This window comes from Typopeltis vanoorti, chromosome 15, assembly GCF_054136105.1.
Source record: "Typopeltis vanoorti isolate ZY-2024b chromosome 15, IOZ_Tvanoo_1.0, whole genome shotgun sequence".
Taxonomy (NCBI): domain Eukaryota; kingdom Metazoa; phylum Arthropoda; class Arachnida; order Uropygi; family Thelyphonidae; genus Typopeltis; species Typopeltis vanoorti.
In genome coordinates this window covers 55,871,655-55,898,162 of record NC_143563.1, presented here as the reverse complement: position 1 = coordinate 55,898,162, position 26,508 = coordinate 55,871,655, and the positions used below count along the sequence as shown (strand labels likewise).

At 34.8% G+C, this 26,508-nt stretch overlaps 1 protein-coding gene across 4 annotated transcripts in view; it reads left to right on the top strand.

Annotated features, from left to right (window-relative positions):
- The window catches only part of Cul1 (cullin 1), a 371,162-nt gene that overhangs the window by 65,925 nt on the left and 278,729 nt on the right, over window positions 1-26,508 (top strand). For all 4 annotated transcript variants that reach the window (XM_090405682.1, XM_090405683.1, XM_090405681.1 and 1 more), the window contains 2 exons: window positions 10,380-10,569; window positions 18,730-18,892. In XM_090405682.1, the coding sequence (XP_090261808.1) occupies window positions 10,397-10,569; window positions 18,730-18,892 (336 nt within the window). In that variant the 5' untranslated portion in view covers window positions 10,380-10,396. The remainder of the gene's footprint in view (window positions 1-10,379; window positions 10,570-18,729; window positions 18,893-26,508) is intronic.

Genomic DNA, 26,508 nt, shown 5'->3' with positions numbered 1-26,508 from the left:
CTGATTTTTAATTGGTATGTTAAGGGGTTAATTTGTTTCACAGATTTTCTGAAATGTCTAGTTTCTCATCTATATTTTTTACATACGTTATTATGTATAAACTCACCTGTTCTATTTTATTTTCTGACTATTTTTGATTTAACATGATCTCTACATTTTTAAATGTCATCACTTGTTTTCTTTTGCAAAATTTATTGTATTGTTGGCTTATTTTAAATATAAACTGATTTTTGAAGGTCACCTTCATTGTCCTGTAATATAATCAGATTATCTGCATAAAGCATCGTATCAGTAATAATTCTTGTTAACTGCATACCTTGTATTGTTTTCTGTATTTTAGTAGTTTGATCAATACATCTGTTGGATAGTTTGAGATAAGCTATACCCCTGTCTAACAATTTGATTCTTTTCAGTCATTTCTGTTAAATTTATTATCTTACTGTAACTGTATTTTTGTATCTTTATATAAGCTTTGTATAGCTTGTACCAAATGTAATGTATATCATTCCTTTTGGTATTTTGGTTCAAGGATATGCTGTGGTTGGTAGGTGAATTTAGCTCTCATATAAAGTTGATTTTTTTCTGTTTTATTGTGTTTTTTCTGTAGAAAATTAGTATTTTATAGTATATTAGTGTAGATTTTGGTGTATTTAGTATTTTATAACATTTTATCAAGATATTTCAACAGTAAGTACAAGTTTAAAATGGTGCCAAAAACACATAAGAAACATAATGCTAAAAAGAAAAGAGCACTCCAGGCCAGAACAAGAAAACTAGCCCTGCTAACAAAGTTATTGGAGATGTGGAGGAGGTTAATGAAAATGAATTAACCTCCAAAATAGCAAAATTAAAACAGATCATCAGAGGGACGATGCAGGAATTACAAACAGTTGAGAGGCGTTGAAATGAGCATAGGGAGAAAAAGAAAATTAAACGGCAAAATAAGAAACAAAGCACGAAAAAAACAGGGAAGTCAGGAAGTAATGGATATGAGGTAAGTGATGTTTGTAAAAAGATATTATTTGGTATGGTGACTCTATAATAAAACATGGTATTGATGAGAGAGTTATAACTTCAAGTTTTCCTGGAGTGAAAATTAAGAATATGAAGGAAACAATACAAAAACAGCAAAGAAATGTAAATGAAATTGTAATTGTAGTAGGTACTGAAAGTTTATTTTTCACTTGGTTAGACTATAATAAATTTAGTTTAATCCTTTATCCAAGCGTGAGCAAATAAAGTTTGTGCCTGAAAGTATCTTCAGGACTGGGGTAAGGTGGTACAACACCAGGCAACTCGTTGCAAAGGTAGACCAAGCTAACATCACTCCTATCTCAGGATCTCCCATAATGCAAAACACATCTCCTTGCGGATATGTATAATATTATGCATTAAGGGAAGGGCCACTACCCAGACTAGTTTCGACCTTTATTGAGGTCTCTTCAGTGGGAGCCAGGCCCAAATGGAGATGTGCAAGGAGATGTATTTTGCATGTACCACCTTACCTCAGTCTTGAAGATTCTTTCAGGCGCAAACTTTGTTTGCTCATGCTTGGATAAAGGATTAAACTAAATTTATTGTAGTAGGTACTAACAACTTAACTAGCGATGAGTTCAGTATGAGAGAGGACATGAAAGGGTTGTTGTTGAGAGCGAAGAGTGAGAAATCGACAATTGTAGTATTTTACCTTTATGATAAAAATGAATTAAGAAGGGCTATGATAAATGATTTGATGTACTGTAGACTGTGTAGAAGGAATGGATGAGTTTTTGGATGTGTGGTGTGAATTTGTGGGAAGATAGGATTTGTATAAGAGGGATGGCCTACACCTGAATGCATTTGGTATAAGGAGTCCAGAAAAACTAATAACTGGTATGAGACCTAACACAGTCAAGGAAACTAAATTATAAATGGAGGAATGGTGAGAATGTGAGTGTAAGCGCAACAATGTTATAACTGTGTTAATGATGGGAAGGAGGCTCTGTCATGAAATGTTGACGAGTAGAGAACGATTTTGACTTTGTCTGGTTCAGACCTAGTAAATGTCTGCAAATCGGATCTCTATTCTTCTCTAGTGCCTACATCTATAAAGCACTAGAGAAGAATAGAGATCTGCAAGTTGTCCAACTGTGTCATGCAGACTGCAGATAAGAGTATACAAAAGAACATGCAGATAGATTATTATGTCTCTACACGAATGCTAGGAATATCAGAAACAAAGGGATAGAATTTGTCTTTGCATTAGTGAGACCTGGCTATCAGAATCAGACATTAACTGGTATCAAGTGTAAAGGGTATGTTATTTTTAAGGATAGGGGAGGAGGAGGCATGTTGCTGATGATATCAGATGACTTGAATCCAGTGAGAGTTGAGACCTATGATTGTAGTACTGCTACTAACAGTATTTCATGTGGCAGTGAGTTTGAAGCCATCTGGTGTGAGGTGGAATCTAATAATATCAATTACATAGTGTTACAGACCTAGTGAATCGGTTGCTAGTGATGAAGAAATGAATTACCAAATAGACAAGATGAGTGCAAAAAGAGTAATCATAATGGGAGACTTTAATTATCCAAATATTGATTGGATAGCAGTAGAATCTCATGAGAAGAATGAAAATGCATTTATTGAGCCATTGTGGGACAACTTCCTCAAGCAGCATAGATAGAAAGTTGAAGTTCAGGGACCATTTAGCAAAGAATACAACTCAAAAGATAATTTCAGTGCTGAAACAAATCTTCATGTAAAGATAAGGATGTCATTTTGCTTCTTTACAAGGCCTTGATAAGACTTCACTTGGACTATTGTTCACAGTCTGGTCTCCTGGTTTCTGTTGTCATTCTGATATAGTAGATAGATTGCAAAGGAGTGTGTTAAAATGATATCAGGATTTGTGTAAACAAGCAAAATTTGACTAGACAACTTGTATATACAGGTTGTTGACTTCACATCAATTGCCTTAGTGTCCTATAATGCAAAACACACTTTCTTTCAGAGTTCTATATATGATGTGCATTATGGGAAAGGTCACTAATCAGACTTGTTTTGACCTTTATTCAGGTCTTCTCAGTGAGAGCCATACCCAGAAATATACCAAGGTTGAATTAATGCAGAAGTCACTAGGTTGTGTCACTTTGTTTTTGCTTACACTTCGGTAAAGAGTTAAACAAGATTATAATTTCCTAGAAAGTATAATTTACTTTGTAATCAAGTGAAAAAAAATTCTATAAGTTAAAATTGGTTTGAACATTGCCTATGTTGTTGGCAATGTTCAACGATTAGAATTTTGCAGCGTTTAATGCAGTGGTTCTCAACCTTTTTTTAATACTTGTACCAGACACTACACAGCAACTCACTAAAGCAACAATGTTGTGTAAGAAAGTTGTCTAAATGTAGGAATAGAAAACATGAGATAAGACTTGTTATTTTAAGCTTTCCAAAAATATATATAGCTATCCACTCATAGGTTGAACAAACAAAATATTTGAAAATCAACACGTTATTTCTAACCAATGCTAGATTAAAAATAAGTGAAACATAAAGCAGAGTTAAATTTGATATTTCCTATTGTAATATCAGGTTTAATGCCACTTTCTTTTATAATGCAATCCACATATATGATGAATAAGAGTGAAAATATGTGCACTTTTGCCTTACACCTGATTTTTACAACAAGCCATCCTGTATTTCAATTCTAACTGCTGACATAAAACTTAAAAACGGTCTGTGTGTTTCTCTATATAATGTTCCATTCAGTATATGTATAATTGTAGTTTTGAGAAGTTTCTCTGGACAAGGCACCTTCTATGGTTTTTTCCAGCTCTACAAAACTTGAGTATATATTCTTGTATTCTCACAATTTTTCAAGTGTTTGTAATGTGAAAAGTGATCCTGACAACCTCTATTTGGCCTTAACTCAGCTTGTTCTTCAAGCTTCTTTACCACAATTTTTCTTAGCTTCTTAACCAAGTATGCTTGAGTAATACCTGGAACACTTAGAGAATTTCCTCTAATTTTCAAATTCAGTTTTTATTATCTTTTATATAGATAACTGTACATTAGACAGCTGTACTCTACATCTGGAATTAAATCTTTCAATCAGGCTTTTTGAATTATGCAGTGTAGTTTCCACTTCTCCTTCATGTTGAAACTTGTCTCTGCAAGACTTTTTTTCTGTTAAGATTGGAGGGTGCCTTGACTTTAACCTGTTTATTTCTAGGGGTGGAATGTCTTCTTGGATTGGAAGATTTTGGGTTTCCATGATTTTGCTGTATTCATGTAGAAGAAAGTTGGATCTGCAGATGTGTGGAGGTGGAATGTTGCTTAGCACTGGAGCCAGTAGGTTGGGGTTGATTTTACAGTTCCAGAAATAAGGTGCACAGTGGAGTTATGTGATTCTCCTAACCAATATGTGATGCATATTGGTTAGGAGAAATAGCTGATTGTTCCCGGGCAGCAGGGTACCACTACCTAGTTTTCTTAGAAGGCTCCATGCTTTTCTACTGGAGTGCCAAAAATAATCTTTCTACTGTTTCAGTCCATTTCTTCTGTCGGCTGGTGTCAAGGCTGTAAATGAGTTCATCTGCAATGTCAGTATTGCCACACTCTAAATATTCTTGATATAGTTTATTACTATCATCCTCCCATCCAGGGATATACTCCTTCCGGAAGCCTCTTGGTATGGTCTTCTTATCTACAGCTAAGACAGCTCCCATGAATCTCTTGTAATTATCTTGTTGGAGGGATCCAATGGATATATTTGTCAAGACAGGTAGCAAATGTATCCCAGTCGGCTTTCTGGAAATTCCAGCAGGGAGATGTTGGATGGTTCTGACAAGGGGTACCTGCAGACCTACCTCTAATATAATTGGTCTATGTTGGCTTTGGGGAAAGTTGGAGAGAACTCTTCTCGATGCAGGTAACGGTCGTCCATTGTTGTCTTGAGTGACGAAGCAGAGGTCAGGTTGTACTCTCTGTTCCAAGCTGCTGACCTGAAGGAAGATCTATCTTTTGCATTGAAAATTAGGTGCATGTTGTGAATTTCTGCCCATTCAGTCAAAGTCTCTGCACATTCCTTGTTGGAAGCATATTTCTGTAGCGTGTGGTGGCTGTTAAAGTCGCCTGTATGCATCACAGGGTGATTGTGCACTGGTTGAACTTGTGGAGGCCACAAGAGGGCAGGGGTTTATACACATTGGTAATGGTTATGTTCCCTTTCATAGTTGTTATCAGATACACTCCGCCAACAATGCTGGTTGTAATGAGGTGGGAATCTTCTAGGGTACTACGTACATAGGTGGCAAGGCCATGTGCATGATGGTAAGTGGCTCCAATGATAATGTAACCAGGAATTCGGCCTCTGTGGCGGAGCTGATCCTCATCCTTACAGTGAGTCTCTTGAATAAGAACAACGTCTACATTATTATCATATAAAATCTTTGAGAGGTATTCATATCTTGCTCTTCAATTACCCTCAATGTTAATTTGACAAATTCAGACAACAGGTCCAATATTACTAGTCATCTTGCCCTTAAGAGAGCTAATTTGTGTATTTGAGTTCATGTGTGCTGTAACCAGGAGATCGAGAAGATAGTCTGGTTGCAAGTCACTCTAGCTCTTTAGCATTATCCAGGGTGCACCAAGAGGAGGCGAGCTAGGATTGCACCCCACTACTACTACTACTAAGATTACTAAACATGCATATTCATGAGCACTGTTGTTGTGAGACATGGGTAATGGTCAAAGACTGAGATGAATATTGGCTTTCTAAAGATCGTGTTATAGAAAGATTCTGTGCATTGGATGGGTGCAAAAGGTAACAAATATAGAACTGTAAAGAGATCTTAATCAGAAAATGATCTGAAAAAAAAAAACCTTTTTGGATATCTGTAGAATGGATAACAATAGAAATATCATAACCAAGGCAAGAGTGGGTAGATGATGTGAAGGAGTAATGTGGAAAAAATTTGCAGGATTCGAGTCAACAGGCAGTAGACAGCGAAATGGTATTGAAGGGTGAAACAAGCATCAGACGCTAATGGGCATTGGCCTCATGAGCAATGATATTTCTTTATAAATAGCTGTCCTTAAAGTGTAGCTAGTAGTGATGCTCTATTTTGGTTGCAAAGACTTAGAATTCCCATTGTACTAAGAGAAGAAGAACCTTATATCAACTATACTCATGAGAGGTTCCACAATCTATGACAGTACTGTATATGTGGGCAAGCAGTTAATTTTTTCACTTGATTATAAATGAAAATGTCACAAAATTATGTTCAATCCAAGTGTAAAGTTTGTGAAGTATTTTTACAACTAGGCTCTATATATATAGAGAGAGAGAGCCTAATGACTTCACATTAATTGCTTTAGTATCCCATAATGCAAAGCATACATCCTTTTGGGTGTGTATAATGCTGTGCATTAGGGAAGGGTCATTACCCAGACCAGTTTCAACCTTTGAGGACTCATCAGTGGAACCAGACTCAGAATGGATACAAGGTTGAATTAATGCAGAAGTCATATTTCCCATATACAAGTAGAGAAAAGTAATCTCTTATTAAAATACTCTGGATTAGCTATTTGTGAGAAGTTTTCTCACTTGTTTATAAATTAAATTACTGATCCCAAGAAATTATATTCATGTGTAATCCTTTATCCACGAGTAAGCAAAGTTTGTGCATGAAGTATTTTCATGACTAGGTTACTTCTATATAGAGCCTAATGCCTTCAGCTGTGTATAATGTCCTGCATTATGGGAAGGACCATTACATAGACCACTTCCAATAAAGGATTAAACAAGAATACAACTTATTAATTATTAAAGGGGTAAAAATCCTATGTTTTTGTATATATAGCCAGTAAGTGAAACTCGAGATCGAGAACTACGATCTATGAGTTTCAATGCCGAAAAACTATCGGCGAAGGCAATTCGAAGCAAAGGTGGAGCAAGCTCCCTCACTATTCTTGATATTCTCTCATAATGTAAAACACAGCTCCTAGGAGATATAATACTGTCATTACATTATGAGGAGAGGTCACTACCCAGACCGGTTTCAACCTTTTTTTTCAAGTCTCATCAGTGAGTAGGTAGACCTGGAAGATATCAAAGCTTAGTGAAAAGAACTTACCGGTAGTCTGGGTAGTGACCTCTCCTCATAATGTAATGACAGTATTACATCTCCTAGGAGCTGTGTTTTACATTATGAGAGAATATCAAGAATAGTGAGGGAGCTTGCTCCACCTTTGCTTCGAATTGCCTTCGCCGATAGCTTTTCGGTTGAAACTCATAGATCGTAGTTCTCGATCTTGAGTTTGACTTACTGGCTATATATACAAAAACATAGGATTTTTATCCCTTTAATAACTATTAAGGTGCCAGAAAACTAGCCGTTTGGCTTTTCATTTTAATTACAAGAATACAACTTCTTGGCATCTTTAATTTGGGTTAAAATAATTTAATGTTTCTTGAGAACCTTAGGGTTAGCAATCATTTGAGGAAAAACAGTGTGGGGGAAGACTGTTTCGGAGAGCAGAGGATGCGAAGGATGAGAAATAGGTTTGAGTTTGCAGCCAAACAGTATATTGATGTGAACCAGTGACTGCTTGTGTTAGTATGTGATTTAGAAGAAAGAGGAATGGTAGTGGCTATTTCAGTGTAGCAATGCTCATGAAATACCTAATATAAAACATAATGCAATAGCAATAAAGCATCTATGGGGAAAGTGGCTGTAGGGAGTTTGGGCATCAGTTAAATGAATTGCTTTTTTTCTGAATATAATGAAGTATTTTGAGGGAGATCCTAGGTACATCACTCCAAATGTGGGAACAATATTCTAAGGATAGGCAGATTTGAGCTTTATAGAGTGTCAGAAGTTGAACAGGAGAAAAGTAATGTTTAGAACAAAAAAAGAATACCAAGCTTTTTGGAAGCAGAAGAGGATGTGGACCTGATGTGCTTGTGCTCTATGTAGATGCAAAATTCGCAAAATTCAACCAAAGAAAAACTGATCTTGAGTAGCATATTGTCAAAAGTAAGGAAAAGTGAAGCATTGTCTTTCTTCTGGGAAATGAGACAGGATTAAAATTTACCAAGTTATTCTCACTGCACTTGAGAATGCTGAGGAGATCAATATTTAAGGCATTGGTTAAAGATCTTGAAGTTTGAATTGCCTGAGCACAAGGTTTTCAAAATGAAAAGAGGAGTGGAGAGTACTGTCATCAGTAATTCTATGCACGGGAGTGGATGTTAGATATTGTTAATGTACAGGGGGAAGAGTGTAGATGAAAGCACTGAGATATGCTAGCATTGATTGAAAGGAAACCATCCACTATGACGCAGTGAATGACTGGTGAGGAAGCTGGCAATCCATTCACAAAGGGAGGGGGGGGGGGGAAATACCATAAAATGGTAGCTCGTTAAAGAAGGCCACAATGCCCAACTTGATCAAAATGCCTTAGAAATATCGAGTGACTACTTGAGTTACTTCAAATTTTCCATAGTTTGTGTCCAAAGATGGATGAGGTTGGTAAGGAGGTCTGCAGTGGAATGAGAATAACTGAATCTGTATTGGTGATCACTTAGTAATAATTGGCCAGTCTCCCAATAGGGAAGCAGTTGGCTATTGATCTTTTCCATTATTTTTGAGAGCATTGAAATTAGAGCATTATGGCAATAATTCTGCTTGTCAACTTCTACTTTTTTATGTCGCTGGCTGGATAAAAGCTTACTCCCAAGCTGCAGTATAGATGCCAGATGAGTATAACAGCTTGAAGAGGCAGGTACAATACAGGAGCAGGTTCTGGAGGAATGCCATCTGGACCAGGAGATTTATTGGTGGTGTCAAGGCTGCTGAATATTTTTCTCATGTCCTTCTGGTGAAATATCAGAAGGCATACTTCTGAATGGTTTGTGGAATAGCAGGAGGAGATTTGCCTTGTTAATCTGTACAGTAGTTGATGGAAAAATCTGATGCCCAGAGGTTTGCCTTATCTTTAGATGTCACCATTGCACCATTAGGATCTAATAGAGGTGGAAACATCAAAGGTGAAAAGTTGTATCACACAGTGAGGGACCAGACAGCTTAACTGCCATTTGAACAAGATACAAGCTTAGTGCATTTGGCCTTCACAAAGTCATCTTTAGAAATTATTTTCTCAGTTATGAGCTGTAGTATAAACTGAATGAGTGGCTAGTTTTTGACTTTGTCATATGCTGAATCTTTGGCTTGGATTGCTTTGGCACAGTTTAACAACTTGTTGGCCACAAGTTTTGAGTGAAATGGGGATGAAATCACTCAGACTTTCAAATAAGTATTACTTGGTTTCATATGGCACTTACTTAGATTTTTGATCTTTAACGGACTGTCCAAAGAACACACAATTTAGACATCATACTTGTCAAGCATAATCTAAATTAGGATGATTTTCAATGTGAACCCTATCCATAACTCATACTAAAGCTATTGTACAGTAGTATCATGGGCAAACCAGTGATTAGATAATCTAGAAAGCCTGCAGACTAAACATAGAACTTCAATCTGCTTTAGACTTTGAGATGACATACCAAATTACAACCCATCTGCCATCTAAAGATATAATTATCTGAGTTCAAGTAATGGGAACTGAGTGATAGTGTTATGAGGTGAAAAGTGTGTAAATGTGAAATGTTATTTGGTATATATATATGCATATTTAGTAAGTTCTAATAAATTAAATCTTAGAAATTAGAAAACTATTCAACAAATATAGTAGCAGTGAAGGCAGCAGCCTCTGTATGCTAGTAGTGTAGTTGTGAAGGTACTTGTTCACGAACATTACTTATGCTCAGGTATAGGATTAAAACAAATTTCTTGTCAATAATGATAACTGAGTGAAAAAACATTCTACACTTTATTTTTTAGTACAATGTGCTGCTATTCTTTTTCTAGTATAAAAACCATATAATTTTAATTTTGGTATAAAGACCATATTTTAAAATAAGCTTCACTATTACTGCACTTCTCTTTTATCTTAGAATTATGTTGGTCTTACCTAGAACTTAATTTCAACATAATTGTGTTAGTTGGAAGGTCTGATCTTCTCTGCTGATAATTTTCTTTAGCATTTATTCTATGGGAGACTCAAACTAATAAATAATAATAATAATAACTAGTAAAAACAACCTAAACTAATAAAAAAATAAAAAAAAAATTCCTGGCTCAGGAATTTTTTTTTTTATTAATTTGAGCTCATCATGATGATGTTTGCAGTAGGCTGACTTATCTTGTATTATACATATAGAAATCTTGGAAATAATGTTGCTATATAGCGCGCTACTCTGTATTAACTTTAACTGTTAATCAAATTTATTAATGACAAAATGAATGATTTCTTTTTTATAGTTCTTCTAGCTTACATAATGTCATCTCCTGGGCCTTCAGCTTTTAACCAAGCAGCCAAATCTCAGAGTACACATGGACTGAAACAAATTGATCTAGATCAAATTTGGGGTGATCTGAAAGACGGTATAGAACAGGTATATATGAACAAGCACCAGAACATGTCAAAAACAAGGTACATGGAGCTGTATACGTATCCTCTTTTGTTCTGATTTTTTGTTAATGGAAATGTGTTTGGTGCAATGTATACTAGCAGATTTATATTGTAAACACTTAAAATAAATGTTGTTTACTAGTCATTAATGATATTTGCAGTGATAAGTGGTACTGTGGATAAGCTGAGAACATGATTAAGTTCAATTTTTGTGTGTGTGTGTGGGGGGGGGGGGGAATGTTTGTTTAAAAAAAAGGTTATTTATTGGAAACAGACGAATAAAATATTTTGACATGTTGAACATGAGTGACTATACTGGATTTCTAAGCAGTGGAGTTGTTTAATTTATATAAATGGTTCCTGTAGAAGTTTTCCTGGTTTTTGTATTCATGAAGACCATACAGGATACTGTGATATGATGCATATAGGTTTATTAGTTTGACAAATAAGACCCATCTTCTATATGATCAATCGAAATTCTTTGTCTTGTAAGTCACCCTAAGGACCTAGTCTTCCTATGAATCTTTCTTATTTTGCCAAAAATTCATTTAGATTGCCATTTAAGTGACCATACCATCTTAGACATCTCAGATTAACTATATACTTAATTATGTCTACCAGACTAAACACCTTATTTTCACAACAAAAATCTTCATCAGAGTCGGTTTCTTTGTTAGGGCCACTTCTGAAAATATAAAATTTTCTGCTTTCTACGGGGTCCTTTTTTTATCTCGCTTATGTAGCATACAATATTATTCTTCCTATCTCATTGAATTATAAATATTCTTGCCTTTTGCAGTTCTATTTGAGATCTCACAATTTTCTAATTTTTGTACCAGAGAAAGAAGTTTCTTCTACTACTTCATGAACAACATATCTAAGTTCAGCTCTTTATGTTAAGCTGCTTTACAGTTTTAAATTTCATCATTTGCTTTTTCCATAGTAATCTGCTGTCCTTAAGGCAGAAGATGAAACTTTCCATTTAGTGTTTCCTCGAACATTCAGTTAGAACGTCAACTGCAGTATCTTATTTTATTTACTAAATACTTGTTGACAGTCTCAACTCTTCTAGTTTAAAGACTTAGTTCTGTGATTCCTTGTTAGAATCTTCTATTAATATTCTCCCTGGTGTCACATAAAACTTAAAAACTTCCTAAGAACAAAATTCTCCAGTTGCCATTCTCAAATTTCCATTAGCTCTCTACTTGTTTTTCTCTGTACTTCAATACCAAATGCTCTCCCTGTCAGCTGTCAATCACCCATTAAACTCCTTGGCAAGCATGTGCTCTCCATGTAAATGGCAAGAGAGAAGTTATGTATAATGGCTGACACATCTCGTTAGTGCAAACAAAATGTCTAAACAAAACAAATCTCAGAACTTAACAATTTTATATTACATTGAAGAAGATTGGGGTGCTTAAGAGTTAAAGCTGTATAACTGAGAGGAGACCTTCACATAGCCTTTAAAGGAATGTGGAGAATCTAACAGTGCTTCTGACCTGATGTCCAGTCCTCACCTTCTTGTGGTGCACTCTGTTAGGTATCTACCTGGACATTGAATGAACAAGAATGGGCTAGCAATTTGGGATTTAGTTGACCAAATTGTATTTTTAATGGCTTAAACCACAATACAAAATGATGGTACAACATGACCGAATTGCATGCCAGCTGGGGAGTCGCCTGGTTAAACAAGGCTCTTGTTGTTTTTGCCAGGAAACCAAGGTAAACAGCGAAAAGTTAGCTACTGGAACATATCCTGAAACGCACCCCAACTCAGCATCACCAGAGTTCAAGATCGGTGCTATCAACGTAAGAAGCCTGAATGGCAAAGAAATGGAGCTGACTGAGGAATTGATAAGTACCATATCGATAGCATAGGGGTGACTGAAACAAAAAAGGCAAAAACTGGTGAGATCTTTCTAAGCAATAAATACAAAATGTTATATTCAGGCAATAAAAATCAGGGGAAAGTCTCATTGATTGTTATTGTTTGATAGTGATCTTTTCTTACTGATTCAGGATCCTAGGTGTACAGGAGATTTGAAATAGAAGTGATCACCATTTAGTCTTGAGCAGGATAAAATTGAATTTCATGTTGAAAAGAAGAACATGCTAGAAAGTTTTAAAGCGAATAAAAGTTGAGCAGCTCTCAGATGTGAACTTGTAGACTAAAATACACAAACATTATTCAAGAAAAAATGGAAGTTTAAGAACAGGAACCAAACCTTGGGGATTCAATGGCAAGCCCAGAAGAAAACATTGATTCAGCCAGAGAGGCATTTGGAGAGGTTGTCTGCAAGTATAGAAAAATCAGAACTCTATGGTGGACACAGGAAGTTAGAGGCAGTATCAACTGCATTGTGAAGAGTGAACCTATATAACAAGTGAAACATTTCAGCTACTTAGTGAAGATGGTAAATTAAATATGGAAGTAGACAACAGAATCAACAAAACTGGTATGGTAGGCAGTTAGCTGAATAAATTTATATGGAATAAGAGAGAAATTAGTCAAAAACTAAATTAGCTGTATATAAGAGTGTTCAAACCAATTTTAACTTATGGGTCTGAGAGCTGGGTTAGAAATAAAACACTAGACCAAAGACTAGGCCACAGATATTGAGTCCTGAGAAAGATTAGGGACATGAACAGATGACATGAATGGCAATATCATATTAAAAACAAGGATATTAGGAAAGAACTAGACATTGCTAGCATCCAGGAATGTGTTAGCAGAGCTAATTTCAGGTAGTATGGTCACTTAAAGAGAATGGGACAGGAAAGATTAGCAAACAAGTGTTCTCTGCCAGGTTGGCAGGAAAAAGACCCAGAGGAAGACCAAGATATAGGTGGATTGATACAGTAAAAATTGTCTTAGAAGACAAAAATATAAGATTTGGTAATGTTGGAGTCTTGACAGATAACAGATTGATTTGGAGCAAAATTGTTGATAGGAAGTTAGTAATGATGTTAGTTTTTCATGTAGTACTATCATAATATGCTGTATACACCCCCTTGAGGGTACATGTCAGGAATTTGATGACAGTGATCATGATGCATTACATTCTTTAATGCTAATAATGTCAAGCTCGTTTTCTTCATTTTTAGTATCGTTCTTCATTGATACTAGCTATTTAGTCATTTTCTTCAATTTTGATGTTGTGGTCTCTAGGTCGTTCATCTGTTTTATTATGTCAGAATTTTTTGAAGAGTTGTAAATTGCTGTAGTCATCACTCCAGAAAGCTTGTAAGGAGAGGAATTTATTATTGGAAGATCTTGTCTGCTCTGCTGTTAATTTTCTTTAGCATTTATTCTCTGGAAGACTTCAGTCAGCAATTTTTTTTTTTTTTTATTTGTTTGAGTTCATAATGATGTTTGCTGTAGGATGAGATTCAATATTTATCCAGATAGCTTTCTACCATGTTAGTCTTATTTTATCTATTTCCCTATTTACTTTCAAAGTATCAGAATAACTAAATTGTTTTATTTGTTCTATAGTTTCACCATAGAACTTGTAGTAGAATTTTTTTTTGTTTCCCTCTCATTTTCATAGGCTCCATTTTTTGAAAATTTTTGCATATAAAGCATATTGTTTATTATTTGAGGAAATATAGTCTTCAGTTTCAGCAGTAGATAGGCAAATGGGAATCTTAGACGTGATATTTTGCAGCTAATGAATGGTGAGGTAGAATTTGCAGTTATTGCTAGAAGCTGGCTGTGAGTGCTTGTTAGGATGCATGGGGAGTCCAGGTTATTCTTGTGTGAGTATGTGGAATGGGCTATCTTGTTGTAAGGATGTCTTTGGTAAATGTATTCAAGGAGAGATATCATAGATATTTGTGTGTCTAAATGGACTTGCCTGTAATGAGTCTTTGTACTCCTCGGAGGTGCATTCATAATTCTTTTCATACCAAATTTGTTTAATTTGATATCCTGGAACCTTAAGAGTTTGAGTACAGTAACTGACATACTTCACCACTTGCTATATCATTTGTTCTTACAAATTGGTAATAGCAAACTGTGAAACTTCAGAGCAGCTAGTTTTAGGCCTGTGTGATGATCTTAACCTCTCTGTGTACAGGGGTGCAAACACACCCCAGCTAATGAAAACATAAATAAAAAGTTGCAGAATGGAAATTTTCCAAAGTTTTCTTAGGAAGCTGTCTGTGATATGTTTCGCACACAATTTGAAAAAAAAAATTTTTTCATTGAAATCGGTGAATTTGAATGTAGTAAGGTTTCAAAGTAACTGAGTGCTTAACCATGTACAGGAGGGGGTGCATATGCACCCCTATATTCTCCATACAAAAACCGGTTTTGGTAATCAGCTGCGTTTTAGTATTTTTTTTTTTTTTTTTTTTAATTGTTTTGTATTTATATTCCTGTTGCCTGAAATATATATTTTTTTGCTTTGCTACTATATTCGCAGTTGTTGCTTTGGAACTGTGTATGAGCGTGTATATTTTTCTTTGTTTTTAGTCATTGTTTGCTACTAAGTTTGTTTTGTGATATGTTTATTTTTTTGTTATAGTTTTTATAGATTATTTTTTTTCTGTGGATATTTTAGATAATTATGACAGGAGGAAAAAGACGTACCAGTTCCGAATTGAGAGATCTTTTAGAGGAAGTGTCGTCAGTTGCTTCATCAGATATGCCAAGCAATGATGATTCTGATGTGGAATTAGAAAACGATATGTTTGTTGGCGATTTTTCAGCTTTTGACGATGTTGCTGAAGAATATATACCACAATTGGATGAAGAACTAATAGAAGAAGAAACAAATGCAGAATCTATAGCTACTGTGGACGTTTCAACTGTTTGTTCTTCTGTTGAGAATATCCCAGAAAATGTGTATCCCAATGAAACTAAAAAATGAACAGAAGATGGACCAATGTTTCTTCTGATGTACATAAAGTTCTTCTCTTTCAGGTATTTCGAGAAAGAGAAGGAATTGCCGGAGCAATACTAACTCAAAATCTACGATCTGCAATGGGCTGTTTCAAACAAATAATTCCTGAAACAATTATAAACATGATTGTGTGTGAAACTAATAGAAAAGCCAGAGATCATTAAGATGCATCCAGAAATCCACAGTAATACAAACAACCTCGGATTTGATGTGATACTAATGCTGATGAAATCTATACTATGATTGGCATTCTAATATATGCTGGACTGTGGAAGAATTGGGAGATGAACAGCTGGATGAGTTCTCGGAGAAAGACAAATGCATGAACACCAAAATTCATGATGAAATTATTATTCACACTGATTCTGATGATGCATCTTAAATTTATTTTTTTTATTTATATAAAACTTTAATTTTAATATTTTAAATTAAATTTTTAATTTTTTTATACCTATCATCTTAAAAATCAATAAAATTTCACAAATACTTATGCAGTTGAAGTTTTTTCTTTACATTTTGCACCGAAAATGCATGGGGTGTAATTATACCCCTCTGCATGGTTAATGTTCAAATATTTGTACACAGAGAGAGAAGGTTAATGTAAGCTGGATACTGTGGCTAGATAAGTCATTTTAATTACTGGTATGACATCTGTATATAAAGAACTGATCTTTATCTGATTTAATGTTACTTTTTTAGTGATCCATATAGATTGTACATTTTCTCCACAGATTCTTGCAACTGATTTAAGACTTGATTCATTCTTTCTTCTATATCTCAATTCTGATAATTATGTTCTGGTGTACCAAACACAATTTCATGAACAGCTTTCTGTTAACTTTTTTCTAGAAAAAAGTTAACCCTCATTTAACAGCTTTCTGTTAATCTGGTACATGATTAACCCTCATTTTGATCTTTTGACAGTCTTAATTACATCAAGTCAACCTAACTACATCTTAGTCTTCATTTTCTTAGATTAGCTATTCTTGAATATCAAGAAAGTAAAGTTCTTTTCAGCTGTCTTCATTTTTAATGATTCTTTTATTGGTGCCATCCATTCAATTCTATGATTTTCCTCAAATTTATATCTGTGGTCTCTGATCTTTGTTCAGCTGCTTTCTTTCTAGCTTCTTAATTTGTATTTTCAAAGCTTTTTAAAATAACAGTTTTATACACTGCTACCTTAATGTTTTGGCTGATTTCTCTTGTTGTGTATAATTTAATTCAATGGGCTTCTCACCAGACCATCCTTTTGTTATGTGCCATTTTCACCAAAAATTGAACCTAAATAACTAAATTGTTTAACTTATTCTATAGATTTACTATTGAGGTTGTAGTTGATTTTTCTTCTCCCCCCCCATTCATTGCTGATTTTCAAGTATTATATAATTTGGCCAAAGTCTTTTTGCAGACTTCTTGCTTTTCACATAGGGTGGCTGTTTTTTTTTTTTTTTTTTTCATTCATTGCTGATTTTCAAATATATAATTTGGCTGAAGTTTTGCAGACTTATTGCTTTTCACATAGGGTGGCTGTTCATGGTTGAGGAGACCTCCTTATAATGGTATTGTTCCTTTTCATATTTCCTATTTTTCTGTACTTCTCATGTTCTTCATTCTACTTCTCCTGAATCTTTATTGCTCTAATTGTTCCTTTTCATATTTCCTCTTTTTCTGTACTTTCTTCTCATGTTCTTCATTCTACTTCTCCTGAATCTTTATTGCTCTATTTTCCAGGATCTCAAAAAAAAAAAAAAAAAACCCTACTGCAAGTACCACCAGTGTGTGTAGGAGAGAAACACTAATTACTGTAACACATAAAATCCTCTGTTCTAGATGAAATGTGTTCGGAGCTTAAAGATCAAGGAGTGATTGTATGAGGTACATCCTAATATGTAGGAATGATCACCTAGTTCAAATTGGGAATATCATCCTTTGTGCCTCATCCATATCTCCAACATCAGTTACAGTAGGATACCTCACTCTCCTCTTAGGCTACATTTTCAATCTGGTAAGATGCTTTAAATATCAGCAATGTGGGAATGTCCAAACTGCTTTATCTGTGCCTGATCTTGTTATAAAGAGTAATAATCTTGCTCTGCAAAAAAGCTGTGCATCAGCTGTGATGGAACACATCTAACTTACTCCTGTGCATTGAAAGGTGGAATGATCGTTTGTTTGGTACCATCCATGGTTTCAGGTATCCATGGGAGGGGGGTTTGGAATGTATCCCCTGTGGATAAGGGAAAGCTGCTGCACTTGTTTTGTTCCTATTCCAAAACATTATCACACTATAAAGTTAAAATATCAGTCATTTTTATTTTTTATTTCTTTTCATATCCTTTTAATTTTCAGTTTTTCTTGCTAGCAAAGAATGGGTACTGGCATCTTTTTAACATTCAAAAAAAAAAACAATGAAAAAAAAAACACTTGACCAATGAGGTCTACTTTTTTACATTTCACTGAAAAAAAAAAGTTACTTTGTATTTGATGTTCAAATTTATTGTAGTTTTCTTGTAAATTTGAATATACAAATAAATTTTGCATTGTTTTTTTTTTGGGGGGGGGGAATAAATCTTTATTTGTTGCAATATGCATATGTTATTTAAATCTTCAAGCTGCAAATTAACCCAATTTTATAACCAATTTGGTTTGAAAATCAGCATTTTTAATGGTGAATCTATAGAATAAATAAACAAACCATAAGATAATAAAGACTTATGTGAAGCCAGTTAATATATGGAATAAGAGAAACTGACCCAAATACTAATTCAGAGCATACAGTACCAAAATGGGATAGAAACAGAATAGATCGAAGACTATAGGAGTAAGAATAGGAAACTCAGAAGTACAGATGGCTTCAAATGTAATGTGTTATTTTACAAACATGTGTAAGCTGTGGACTGTGATATGGGAGATGAAAGCATAACAGTGTTTAAATCAAAAATAGCAGGGAAGGATCCAGATGCAGTTTTTTCTTAGATAAATGCAGAATCTCATTTGGAGAAATTGAAGACCAGTTTGGAATAAAATTGTTGATAGGAAACATAATGAATTCTTAATTATTTTGCAATGTCACAGCATGCTATATACTTCTGAAATTTATGTAAATTGAGAGCTATCCAAGTTTTTGTAAAAATTCTCTAGTTTCAGCTATCTTAAAAGGTATCATATTATTTTTGTTTGTTTAAAATGACTGAAAATGGAAATTTGAAAATAGCTACAATATAATTCAGTGATATCAGAAATTCAGTTTTTTGATTTGCTCTTTGTTATCACCTTGACGTTTTTCTAGCCATGTATATGATTATTGTACTAGTGTTCACCAGTCTAGTTCCAGAACATCATCTACGAAGTGTAAGAAAGGACAACCACCTGGAGGAGCTCAGTTTGTTGGTTTTGAACTGTATAAGAGATTAAGAGATTTTCTAAAGAACTATTTACTTGCTCTTATGAAGGTAAGAACTGATTATATTGAACCATGAATTTTTTTTAACTCTGACAGCAATTCTTATGACTTTATAATAATCAAATAAGCTGAAAAATTTTTTACCATATCTCATGGAGCACAAGCTGATAAATGATTAGGCGTGATCTTTGATCACTTATAAGCTATCTTAACTGGATTGGGAGGAAAGTTTGTTAGTATTTAATGTTAAGTTTTTATTGGAGATTCTAGACTATTAAATTATTTCAGGAAATTACAACATATATACTAAATATTAATTAAAAGAAAACTAATCAATACTTCCTATATTTCTGCAATGTTACATTGCCATCTTCATGGAAAATGAAACTATGATAAGTGCACGTGGGCACTAACAACAAGCAAATGAGGCTGAAGAGTGTAACTACTGTTGTTCCTAGAGTCCTAAAGGTGTCCCCTAGTGGGCTAAATTGGGTTGTCTTGGCTGTTTGGACTGATGTTCTCATGATGCAAGCTTCCCTAATTTGGGGCAGTCTCAGCACCCAAATTGGTTGAGGTATAGGAAGCTCCCAAATCAGAACACTCCAAAGGGTGCTTAAGTTACTTCTTGGCCTGAGGAAGTTGCTAACAAACTAAAGCCTTTTAACTCTATATCCCTCTCCCGAATATATGGACTACCAAAAATCAATAAACAAAATGTGCCATTACGTCCCATAGTGAATTGCATTAATTCCCCCACATACAAATTAGCCAAACATTTAGCCAAAGCTCTCACACACTATACTAGCAATACACCATCACATACAAAAAAATCAAAAACTCAGCCCACTTCAAGGCCAGTATAGAAAACTTCTCACTCCAACACACTGACATAATGGTCAGTTTTGGTCTCCTCCCAATACCTTAGCCCTATTTCAGTTCACAATGAACTCAGGCTATTTCGTTTGGCAAGGAAAATTCTACAAACAGACAGCGATGGATTCATCACTCGCCCCCACCCTTGGCCAACTTCTGTATGGAGACTTTAAAGAAAAAGCCTTAAACTCAGCCTCACAAAAAAAAAACAGTTTGGCTATGCTACATGGATGATGTGTTCGCTATTTGGCCACATGGCTCAGATACACTCCACATCATCTTAAAACGCTTAAACAACCAACACCCCAGAATCCAGTTCACCTTAGAAAAAGAAAAAAACAACAATCTTCCTTTCCTAGACACTGATTACACACCAGCCTGATGGATCCTTGGCTTTCTCTGTTTACAGAAAACCAACCCATATAGGCAGATACATTCTCCCCCCCCCCCCCATCAATGGGGTTATAAAAACCCTATATAACAGGGCAAAATTCATCTGATCAGATGATAATGCCCTAACCTCTGAACTAAACCACATCCTTAATATGTTCTTGGCATCCCTTATCTGCTCCACCAAAGATCAGCCACTTCCCCTAGACCTACCTGGAGTATACCAGGTCCCTTGCAGTTGGAAACTGTCCTACTGTGGCCAAACAGGCAGGACTGCTAATATCAGATTATCCAAACACAAAGACTACATCCAGTTTCACCAATATAGCCATTCTGGACTTGCGAACCATGCTCTGGATACCTGCTACAGAATACGATGGAAGAAAGCCACTTGACTACACCTCAGCAAACATAAATACGAAAGATCGTTCATGGAATCAGCCTCAGCTCTAAAAAAAAAAAAAACTTCCTCAATAAATTTGAGTGCATGAGACTGCCCCAAATTTGGGAAGCTTGCATCATCAGAACATCAGCCTAACAGCCAAGAGAACCCAATTTAGCCTGCTAGGGGGCACCTTTAGGACTCTAGGAGCAACGGTAGTTACTCTCTTCAGCCTCATTTGCTCATTGTTAGTGCCTGCATGCACTTATCATAGTTTTATGTTCCCATGAAGATGGCAATGTAACATTGCTGAAATATGTGAAGTATTGATTAAAGTTTTCTTTTAATTAATATTTAGTATACGTTGTAAATTCCTGAAATAATTTAAGTCGTGTTACCAACATGTAAGCTTATCAACAAGAATTTGAGATTCTAGAACAGTAGCTTATGGTATAATAAAGGCGGTTTTTAAATTCATTAAGATAAAGATATCCTGTCTTGTTCCTTCAATCCAGAAGTTCTGGATTGAAGGAACAAGAGCATGTCAAACAAAACTTTGCAGACCAGGTTTTAAATGTATGAACATTACTTTCATCAAGATGTGATTTGACATCAGATTTCCTCAGCAGTATATAAATATGTACAAAGTAGAATTGTGATAATCAATTGACAAATTTCTATAAGAGATGCAAATAATTTTCTCCAATTCTATAGGTGGTTTTCCAATATGTGGCTTGATACATTATGCTTCATAGCAAAATTCCATGCCAAACATTTGTTTTGCTTGGCCAAGCAGTCACTGTATCTGATCTCTCTGGGTTTGAATCCTGCTGTTGCATGACTTTTGTGATTGCCTTTAGTTGGGAACTGAATTCCATCTGTCCAGTGTGAGACCACTGCCCACTTCTTGGAGGCCCGAAGTAGCTTGAAAAAAGTTCCATGTTTGGTCTCTATAGAAGGTTTTCTGGCCTATGTAAAAAAAAATATATAAATATAAAATACAAAAAAAAAAAAAAAAAAAAAAAACTTTATATAAAAATAATGGAAAAAAATCCTTGCTACACTGTGTGAATGTATTATAGTGTTTATGAAAAAACCTTCATGAATAGGCACAGGCACTACATAAAAATAAACTCTTTAAAAGTTTTATACTTCTTAAATTCATTAAAAAAAAAAAAGAAGCCTTAGATGCAAAATAGCTATAAGCATAGCTATTATCCTGTTTACCAAACAGGATATGTATGTAATACATATCCTTATCTTACTGATCTCTATGGTAGACAGGAAGTTAGAGGCCAAACAGAGAACACAGGATGTGTTCTCTGTTTGGCCTGCTTATTGGATGCTTGAAGTCGCTTGAAAATGTTCTTTGTATGGTCTCTAGAGAAGAGTTTTTGGACTAAGTAAAAATAAATTGAAAATACAAAAATATATGAAATGGATAATAAATAAAATAAAATAAAAACTTTCTCAGTCCATCCATGATACAAAATATACTATTGGTTTACAAATAACCTTTTGCAGATGGGAGCAACATTAAAAAAAATAATGATAAAAAACTGATACATTAGACTTCTTCCACCTCAATAGCCAGTACCCAAGAATTCAGATCACCATAGAAAAAGAAAATAATAACCTGTCTTTCTCTTTCTTGATAATCTAATCACTTGCCCTCCCAATGGCACCCTTTCTTTCTCAGTTTATAGGAAACCTAACCACATAGGTAGATACATACATTTTTCCATCATCCTCCTTTCAACAGCATGAAAAAGATTAACAAATTGGTTTTCCTCCTTTCTCTTCAAATCCCTCTCTACAAATAGATTGTAATAATGCTATTACTGTTCCTTATGTCTGGGCATCTCGGGAAAAAAAATCTCTTCTGCTTTCAAACTGCATGTGAAGCCAGCTGCCCTTATCTGCTCTCCTAAAGGATCCAGTTCATTCCTTCTCTTTTCCAGGTATTTACTAGATTCTTTGTTCTTGCAAATTATCTTATAGTTAAACTGGAAGATCTATGAACATCTGCGTAGAAGAAAACAAATATCTTCTCTCATAATTATGATCAGTCTTACGTAACTAACTATGCTTTGGATACCTTGCATAGAATCAAGTGGGGAGAAACTACTATTCTTCAGTGCAACAAATATGAACTTGAAAGACTTTTCTTAGATTCAGCAGCAGATTTGTTAAACAGCCTAATCTTAATAAATATGGTTGTTAAAATTCCCAAGATCTAGGAACCTTTTCTTAGGCTTTCTGTCCAATCCTAAGGCTAGCCTACAGCACCATTAGAGGATGCTCCTTATTATATATCTTTAGGCTTTGTCTTTTTTCCACTTAGTTAAACTGGAAGTTTTGAGTGCATACTTTTGCAACTTTGAGATTGCATTCCTGATGTCTCTGTGACAGACAAAATATATAAGATCCAATAAACTTCTATTTTTTTGTTCCTTCCTTTGTGCTATACCCATTCCATTACATTTAATGAGTTGAATCCTTATGCAGTGTTGAAAGTTGAAAAAGGTGTTTGTCAACTTCCACTTAATTCTGCAAATTTCATCTGCATAAAACCTGTTTTCATCTGCAGTAAATCTAATGTATCCATCTCAGAAAGGAAAGCTCTTCTGTTCTCTTAAGAGTAAAAAATATTGCAATTTTGAGAACAGATAAAGGGAATGCAATAGTAGTCATGAGCACAAAGATCATAATAATGAAATTTCCCATTTATACTGATCCTTCCACTTACTCAATCCTAGATCATGATATCTTATTTGGACTGAAAAAAAATCTATTTCCTAAAAATAGTCAAAATTGGCTACCATATTTGCTACAAAAACTCAAATCCCTCCAAGTCTTGATACATCTCCTAAAATACACAAACCGGAAGTCCTCTTAAGACCAGCACTCCAACTCATGCTTCTGTTTTTGCATCTTGCTAGTCTTTTAGGACAGCACATCAGATCCTTTGATTCTTCCATCAAGAATTCTGCCTATTTCATCCAGAAACCATCTAGTATAGACATATCTTCTCTAGTCTCAACATGGTATCTCTTTACTTATATTCTGGTTAATATTTCAGACCTTATTGGAGATCTTTTTCCACCAGAGTTCACAAAATTGTTTGAACACTGCTTCTGATGTAGTTTCTTTCATTGGAATATTGTTCTTTTCAAACAGCAGTTTGGACTAGCAGTGGGCAGTCTTCTCTCTCTCCCCTCCATCAGCTGATCTCTATATGGAGAATTTTGAAAAGGAATTATCTAAAATCAATTTGAAATCATCTGTTTGGAGATGCATTGACATATTATTTGGAAACATGACCTTCCAAGTCTACAACTATTTCTTCATTCTCTTTACTCTTAAATTTACAACTAATTTTACTCATCAGAAAGAAATTTTAATTTTATTTAATTTCCTCATCAGAAAGATACCTGACAATGCCGTTACCATAAGCCTAATCACACATGACAATATCTTCTTGCTTCATCCTTCTCATAAGCTAGGCATCATTCGCATCCTCAAGAATTGATATGTTCAGTTTCACAAAATGAAGATAAACTTAATAACAAACTATGAAATTGGAGAAAAATCGCATTAAAACTTATTTTTGTAGAATTTTCGTCTAAGTTTCATAGGCATCCTCGGCACACAAACAGAATGGCAGTTAAATAATAGCAGAAAATTTGAAAAAGCACCACATTAATAGCTAATGTAAGACAACTGAAATAGTCATTATTTTCCTTGTGTGTATGTACATATGTAAAGTTAGTACTTTTATATCTACTAATTTTTCTCATCTCTAACACAAAGGAGATACTTTGACCATTGGATCTATTTCCATCAGTTAGGACATTGGAGTAATGTCTTGCATCTTTCTTCATAAAGATGTTCCATAAGGAATATTTTTTTGAAGAATTCTGTCTTGTTCCAGTGAATTTTATGTTTAGTGGAGATAGCATGCTCAGTGAATCCAGACTGTTTATGCTCATGATATTTAATATGTAACTTGTTCTTAATGATGAATAAAAGATCTTCCAGTTTGTCCATAATAAGATAAGCCATAACAACAGGGAATCTGGTAGAGGTCTGGAAAACCAAGAGGCAGAAGCTTATCCATAGGAGATGAGAAAAGTGGAGATTTTTCTCCACCTTACAGAATCGCTTTATAAAGAAACGTGAAATTTCACTCTCAGTTGTCTTAATTTAAATAGGTTGAATGTTCTGTATCTATTTGTTCTTTGGGGGATGGAAGGGGGGAGAGTACTTTTTAAATCTGCTAATCTTTCTTATATATTGCTACTTCTATCTTGGAGTAATGGAACCATGTTACACCCTTTTCCCACTCCCTTGGAACCTTTCCAGAGCTCAGACTAATTATTGGATGAAGTTCAATTCTCTTGCATATTTGTGTAGTACCCAGGCTGATATGCCATTCTTATCCTATTGCTATATTCACTATGTTGGGCACATTCTGTTCATCTATCTTAATTCATGGTGATAACTTCACAAGATATAGTTAGGTATTAACACTGCCACCAGTTTGTGAGAGTGATCATGAGATGCATATTTGGAAAATGGATGTTTATGGAGGTGCATTTCACCTCCATAAACATTGAGATACATGTTTATGGAGGTGAAATAAGAAAAGGTTTTTACCAAAAAAAAAAAAAGGATATGCAAAATTATAAGGTGGGTGAGAAGCTCTGTAGTCAACTAGCATCAGTATGTTGGGCAAATGAGTTTTGCAGAGAAGAGATTGATAATGCATGGTTTTCATAAGGCAGTATCTGACACAAGTAATGTTTAACTGCATACCAAGAGTTACAGTAAATAGAATAGGAGTGAAATGGATGAACAGTGAAATCAAGCTGTGTTGGACAAGAAAATATTTTGGAGGAGGAATAAGACAGTGATGATCAAATCCATGAGGAATATAAAGTGCAGACTATGAAGGTGATGAGCATGGCAATGAAAGAAAATGTGCAGTACGAGAGGAAATTATCTGGTCAGACCAAAGTTAATTCAAGTGGAATTCTTCAACTACATGGCAAGCAAGAGGAAGAATAATTATGGCAGATAATTATTCTAATAATTATATAATTATAAAAACTGGTGGATAGTCATGGTAGCAGAGTGACGGTTGCAAAGGATATAATAGAATTATTGAATGAGCACTTCATCAGTGTATATCATACTGTAAATGATGATGTGCAATATGTAGAAGGGAATTAGAAGCGAAAGAATCAGATGTATCAGGTTTTGATTGGGTTAGATGTTAAGGCTGCAGGAATGTTCACAACAGTTAGCCATGCCATTGACCTGATTATTTAATGAAAGTTTTGCAGTGGATAGGGTTCCTAATGGAGTGGAAAGAAGGTAAAATAGTAACACTTCACTAGCACTAGTTCTAGGACAGAAGTTTCCAATTATAGACCAGTATCTATAACTATAGGTTGTAGTGAAGGTGTTGGATAGATTGGTTAGGAATACAATACAAGATAGGGTTGATGTGATTCTTTATGATAGTCAGCATGAATTTATAAGTGTAGGTCTTGTTTATCAATTTACTTGGATTTTATATGGTAACAGGTGGTGAATAAGGGAGAATCATGTACAGTAATGTTCTTGTCCTTTGCAAAAGTGTTTTTATAATTATCACCAGTTGGAGTTGGTGTACTGCTCTGAAAGATACTGGCAAGTTGTATATAATGGAGTAGCCTCTCAAAAAGGATGGGTAACCAGTGATGTGCTTTAGGGTTCTTATCTTGGTTGCCTGCTGTTTGACTTGTTTGTAAATGATATATCATGTGGATTGACTGGGATCTTCAGTTCTTTGCTGAGTTGGGGAGAATTATAAGTAGCACTGCCAATGTTAAATCTCTACAAGAAGATTTAAATAGACTTTTAGCTTGATGAATGAATGAACTGCAGGAAGTTTTTTTTTTTAATCTGATCCATACACGAAAGTCCAAGACCTATATCACATTAGTGCCATGTATGAGCAAGAGGAATAGAAG